The 6,566-nt window shown below is 45.3% G+C and overlaps 1 protein-coding gene across 1 annotated transcript; it reads left to right on the forward strand.

The window, feature by feature from the left end:
- Positions 1-801: 801 nt before the first annotated feature.
- Mrps17 (mitochondrial ribosomal protein S17) lies at positions 802-3,431 on the forward strand. The gene is made up of 2 exons (XM_055606182.1): positions 802-962; positions 3,064-3,431. Exons 1-2 carry the CDS (start codon positions 840-842, stop codon positions 3,325-3,327), a joined length of 387 nt encoding a protein of 128 aa, XP_055462157.1. The 5' UTR covers positions 802-839; the 3' UTR covers positions 3,328-3,431.
- The last annotated feature ends 3,135 nt before the right edge of the window (positions 3,432-6,566 follow it).

Genomic DNA, 6,566 nt, shown 5'->3' on the forward strand with positions numbered 1-6,566 from the left:
CATTCAAGTGGCAAGGACGAGGTGTTTCTAAATAGTTACAGCACAAAGAATAGTGGGGAAAGAGTAAATAAGGCGACTTGTCATCTGGTGGTCCGTGAGGCACCTGTAAGAAGCGGAGCTTTGATCTGTAGAGCATCTGTGATCCGCAGCAAGGGAGTTTTCCAGATTAGGTCAGAGACGCCCTGACTGGTGCCTTAACTGCTTACTTCCCCTCTGTCTCCTGCCTCATTTGGAGAGACAGACTCCAATGTGACCAGTGTGTTGGTGTGTTTGCACACTGCAGTAGCTTCTGAAAACCCTTGTGAGCATGATGTTCCTAACTTCCCCAAAAGGAAATCTGAGCGTTAGTGAGATTCATCTACTACTTTGAAAACACTATAAAATCCTGTTAAGTTTCTCTGACCTGACTATTCTGGAAAGGTAGCAAAAATGATTTCTGAACACGGGCATAGCCCTAGCTATCCACAATGCTAGAAGTTTAAATGGAGTGTTTGTGGCACCAGCCTGTTTGTAATTTTGGAGGGTCCCCCGGAACTGCTGCTACAGAGGTTTTGAGCCACTATGTGGGTGCTGGGAACTGAATCCAGGCCCTCTGGAATAGCAACTAGCGCTTAGCCATCCCTCCAGCCCAACTCACGGGAGGCTAATGTATAAGGATTTCCCAGCTCAAGATCTGCCTGTGTTACAGTGGAGAAAGGCAGACTTCAGGAGAAAAGGCAGAACCATTGGTTTGTTAGATAGATAGGGGAAAGGGGCAAGGCTGCCCTAACACTGTGTAGCTTTGAGTGTTTTGTTTTGTTTTGTTTTGTTTTTTAATTTTAGGTGCGCAGAGGTTCATAATGTCAATAGTCCACTCATCCATCCATGCCAAATGGGTCGTGGGGAAGGTGATTGGTACAGCGATGGTAAAAACTGCTAAAGTAAGAGCAACCAGACTTGTTTTGGATCCGTACTTACTAAAGGTGAGGGTCAGTGCCTGTTTTACAGTGGCGTTGATAAGTTACCAACCTGTGGACTTGACCCCTTTGAGGGTCACATTAGTTATTTACATACCATTCATAACTGTAGCAAAATTACAGTTATGAAGTAACAACGAAATAATTTTACTGTTGGGGTCACCGCAACATGAGTAACTCCATTAAAGGTTCGCAGCATTAGGAAGGTTGAGAACCACTGCCTTTGGGTCTGAACAGAAAAGCATTTCCCTGTTGATAGAAATTGGACATCTGCAGCAATCTAGATGCCGCTGGCCTTTAGGTGTAACCTGGTTCATAGGATTTTGGGAATGCAGTTCATTCAAGTTCACTCTGATATTTCTTGTAGTCATTCGCTGGGCAGAACAGGGGACAAGACTTCCTTCTTTCCTCCCAGATTGCTGTAGAGACCATCTCAGTAAAGAGATATTTGAGCTGACCCTCCAGTATGGTTTATTTCTGGACCTGGTGGTGAAAAGTCATTGCAGCGCTGATGAATACTTGGTGGTGGGCCTTTAGCTGTGATGGCAGGTGGCCTCCTGCAGAAATACCAGGTGGTTCCACACATTGAGGCCAGGGTTTGGTGTTTGAGTTTAAGAAATGCAAGGACAGTTGGAGGTGGACTGTGAAGGGTCCTTGGTGCTTTGTTGTTCTGTTTGGTTTCGAGGCAGGGTTTCACTGTGTAGCCACGGCTGCCCTGGAACTCAGTTCTGTAGATCAGGCTGGCTTTGTACCCACAGAGATCCACCTGTCTCTGCCAGAGGTGTGCACCACTACACCCAGCAGGCCACTGTGTAGTGATTTCATCCTTTAAATAAAGGAAAGACTGGTGGGGGGTGGGGAGGTAGACACCTTTAATCCCAGCACTCGGAAGGCAGAGGCAGGTGAATCTCTTGAGTTTGTGACCAGCCTGGTCTACAGAGTGAGTTTCAAGACAGCCAGGGCTACATGGAGAAACGCTGTCTCGAAAAACTGAATGAAGGAATGAATGAGACTAACATATAGATAAGACCAGCATAAGGAGAGACTAAGGAGATTTTTGCAAAGATGTGGAGTAAAAACAATAAGGGCCCTGACTAATGCGGCGGCGGCAGGAATCAGGAAAGGTAGACTTCAGGGGCACAGAGCTGTTGATTTGTTAGATGAATAGGGAGGGAGGGGCAGGTGCCAGGGGTTGTTGCTGTGTTCAGGTTTGACTCCCAGGCAGTCAGGAATGCTGGTCACGATCCACAGTCAGGAAACGGGCCGACAAGACTGTTCAGTAGGTAAAGTGCTTGCCACCAAGCCTGACAACTTGTTTTTGACCAGAACCCACATGGTAGAAGCAGGGAACTGACTACCGTTAAGTTGTCCTCTGACTGCCACATCTGTCCTGTGATAGATAAAGTAAGTGTAATAAAACATATCCTATAAGAGCAAAATCAGTAGCATCAGGCCTGTCATCTCAGCTTCTCAAGAGGCAGAAACAGGATTGCAAATTCAAAACCAGCCTGGGCAACCTTTTTTTTTTTTTTTTTTTTTTTCTTCAAGACAGAGTTTCTCTATGTAGCCCTGGCTGTCCTACAACTCACTCCGTAAACCAAGCTGGCCTTGAACTCAGGGATCCACCTACTTCTGCCTCCCTTGTGCTGAGATTAAAGGCATGTGCTGCGTCTACCACCTGGCCTTCTTATAATATTTGTCTTAATAACTTTATAACTTAATAACTTGAGTTATTTCGAGTTTAGGGCCTCCTGTAGTGGAAGGAAACAGTGGGAGTGGTTTGCGGACTCATGCAGCTAGTGAGGAGAGCAGTGTATATAGGAGGCTGAAGAGGAGGCCTCTGTGGGAAGGGTCTCATATAAAGACATAACCACTGATAGAGCCAGAGTATTTAAAGGAAGGACTTCCATACCTCAGAAATAGCTCTGGCAAAGCTCTTGCCAGTTTCCAAAAACTAAGCTAAGTGTGGTACTAGATGCTTCCAAAGGTATTTCATGTTCCATTGCCAAGTCCTGGCTGTCATCTACACATTGATCTTTCATGTTCTTTCTGCACCATCATGTCACAAATGGGGCTTACTGATGTGCTCTGTTCCTTCTCTCAACAGTACTTTAATAAGCGGAAAACCTACTTTGCCCATGATGCCCTCCAGCAGTGCAGCGTCGGGGACATCGTGCTCCTCAAAGCCTTGCCCGTCCCACGAACAAAGCATGTGAAACATGAACTGGCTGAGATCATCTTCAAAGTTGGCCGAGTTATCGACCCAATCACAGGAAAGGCCTGTGCAGGAACAGCCTACCTAGAGAGTCCACTCAGTTCAGAAACCACTCACCTAAGCAAAACCCTGGAAGGCCTCAAGGTCTCAACCTAGGGAAGAAGGAGCCAAAGGGATTTCTGTCTATATGTTTGTCCTGTGCCTTTCATTACTAACTGTCCAGTTTCTCTTATGATATTAAAAGTAGTAAATGAAACACAGTGTTCTGTAAAGGCTTATGTCATGTTTCAGACTCTCTGCACTTTCAGGTTTCACGGGATGCCTGTGTGTGCTGCATCATTTTGTAAGCTCACTATCCTACATCATACACATTGTTGTCTTTTGCTTTGTTTTTTGGGTTGTTTGTTTGTTTGTTTCAAGAAATCTTGGACTTACCTTTGTACCTTCATTTTGAAAGAAAACCTTTTGATAGTAACATCGAAGGCTAAACTCCAAAGTTTTGATAGTTTTTTTTTTTTTAATTTATTGTGTGTCTGCGTCCATGATGAGTGTGAGGACACATGTACCATGACACCCATGTCAGTCACAGGACAGCTTTGTGGAGTCAGTTCTCACCTTCTAGTTTTACATACATTCCAGGTATCACGCTCAAATTGCTAGGTTTGCTCAGCTAGCACCTTTACCCACTGAGCCATCTTGCACCGAGGTTTGGTTTTTTTGTTTGTCTGTTTGTTTGTTTTTAGACTTATATGAGTGTTCTACCTACATGTACACCTGCAGGCCAGAAGAGGACATCAGATCACATTATACATGGTTGGGAGCCCTCATGTGGTTGCTGGGAATTGAACTCAGGACCTCTGGAAGAGCAGCCAGTGCTCTTAACTGCTGACCCATCTCTCTAGCCCTCCTGTTGGCACCAAGATTTGATAGTTTATATTCAAGGTAAATTTATTTTTCTCTGCTTTCACCAAATCCCAAGAAGAAACGCTGTCAGATTGAGCTGTATTTATAGTAGTGAGACATGGAAAGTAAAATCTTAAGGTCCCAGCTGGGCGCAGTGGTGCATACCTTGCAATCCCAGCATTTGGGAAGACAGAGGCAGGCATAGTGCTATGAATCTGAGGCTAGCCTGGTCTACAAAATGAGTCCAGGACAACTAAGACTGCACAGAGAAACACTGTCTCTTTAAAAATAATAATAATAAATAGATTCCATGCATATCCTAGGCTATATGAGTTCTTAAGAGCTGACCACCAATTAGTTAAAGCACTTTCCCTGGAGTGGTTTGTTTTCAGACTGCATCTCACACTTTAACCCAGGTTGGCCTTGAACTCACAGCAATCCTCCATCAATTCCGAGTGCTATAATCACAGATGTGAGCCACTATGCCCAGAAAGTTGGCGGGCTCTATGCATTTGAGGTGGAGTTGTTTTTCATTAGTGTGACAATGACACATTATTTTAAGTGCTCTAAGTTAAACTTTTCTCTTTTTTTTTTTTTTTTTTAACTGCAGAAACTTTGGCCTTTGTATTTGAGTGGTCTGACTCCTAGAAAAAGGGTATATTTTAACTTCAGCTAATACGTAATTTGTATTTCTTTGTTTTGTTGTCTTGAGATAGCATCTCAGTATACAGCCCAGGTGAGCCTTGAATTTACAATCCTCCTACCTCAAGCATCTGGGTTAATGGGCATATGCCACCAGGCCTAGCTCAATAAAAGGTATCATTGATGAGCACAGACAGGCACTGGTCATCAGACTCGAAAGGTGGGGAGGGACGCATAGGTGTCCTTACGACAAATAGGACCTATGAAGGGTAAGTGGCAAGAGCCCAGAGAACCTAACCAATGAGAGTGCTAGAAATGTTGAAGTCTGCAGACTAGTAAAAAAGAGGCATGGAGAGGGTATGTCAAGCCAAGGAAAAAGCGGTAAGGACCTACTAAGTAACATTTGCACGCATGTCACCTGGCAGCTCAAAACTGTTAGCTCCAAGTGCAGAGGATCTGGCACCTTCTGCTGGCCCCCATGAGCACTGTGTGCACCCCCCCCCCAAAAAAAAAAAAAAAAAAAAAAAAACACTACCTGGAGTTTTTGAAGCAGAATAGAATTGTTGGGGCATTTTATATATAGGTAGACATCCTAGAGATAGGATAATGGATTACTTAAGGTTGTCAAAATGACAGTTGGTGTTCGATTGTGAAGTTAAACATCAGTTTAGCCATGCGTGGTGGCGCACACCTGTGATTCCAGCATGGGGGAGGCAGAGGCAGGCGGAGCTCTGGGTTTGAGGCCAGCCTGTTCTACTGGGCGGTGCCAGAATAGCCAAGGCTACACAGAGAAACCCTTCATGTGTCAGGGAGAGGCTGCCAGGAAGGTGGGAGGAGTGATCCTAAAACCTAAACAGAAAGGTGGGGTAGCTTATGGTCCTAGGAAAAACTCTTGGCTTGGTGCCAGGATAGGTCATAGAAAGAGAAGCCTTTTGGAGCAGTGGTTCCTAATGCTATGACCCTTTAGTACAGTTTTATATTGTGGGCAGACCAGCCTGGAAACCAATAGGGAAGCAGGATCTCAGTTCCTAAGACATCATAAATGTGTGGTCTTAGGCAACCCCTGGGGTCTCGACCCACGGGTTGAGAACTGAAGTTTTAGAGGCTCTCCCTCTCTGGCAGGTAGAAGTGTATGGTACTCTCAGGATGTGACTGACACCTGTCGGATCGCTCAGGTCTCCAACCCCAGGCATCTCTAAGACCCTTGAGACATTGGTGTCCAAGCTGATGCTAAGCAACACAAAAGCAGACTTAGCAAAGAAATGCACAGGTGCCAAGTTTGCGTTCCAAGAGAGGTCTGAAACCCTTAACATGAAATTGAGTCACATCAGTCCTGCTAAGGCATTCCTGTGATCCCAGCGCTCCAGGGGAGGAGGCAGGAGGACTGAGAGTTTGAGGCCGACCTGCACTGCACAGTGAGGCCCTGCTTAAGTGAGTATAAATAGGTAAACTGGGCATGATGGTCCTCCCATGGCATCTCAGCACCAGAAGGGTCAGGCAAGGGGATTACTGTCTGAACACGGCCCAAGAACGGAGTCATGCCAGAGGAATTCTGAATGTTTGTGTGAAAACTCCCAAGAAAACAAGAATTTTGTGACCCCAGTTTCTTCAAAACACAACTGTGCTCCGGGAATGTGCTTCGGTGCCCCTCCCAGGTGCAGTGGAGAGAGAGGAGTTTACTTCAGATTACTCATTAGTGCCTGCTGCTGTTGCTATAGGCCTCTGTGGGAAAACCTTTTTGCCACGTGTGGCTTGTCCTTTTGGTTGTACACTGAACTCATGTGATTCTTCTTAACCCTCAGAGTATAAATGGTCTGATATCACATGAAGCTTTAGTCCACTTCGTTTTC

The sequence above is a fragment of the Psammomys obesus genome, unplaced genomic scaffold (genome assembly GCF_907164565.1).
Source record: "Psammomys obesus unplaced genomic scaffold, mPsaObe1.curated_primary_1811, whole genome shotgun sequence".
Lineage (NCBI taxonomy): Eukaryota > Metazoa > Chordata > Mammalia > Rodentia > Muridae > Psammomys > Psammomys obesus.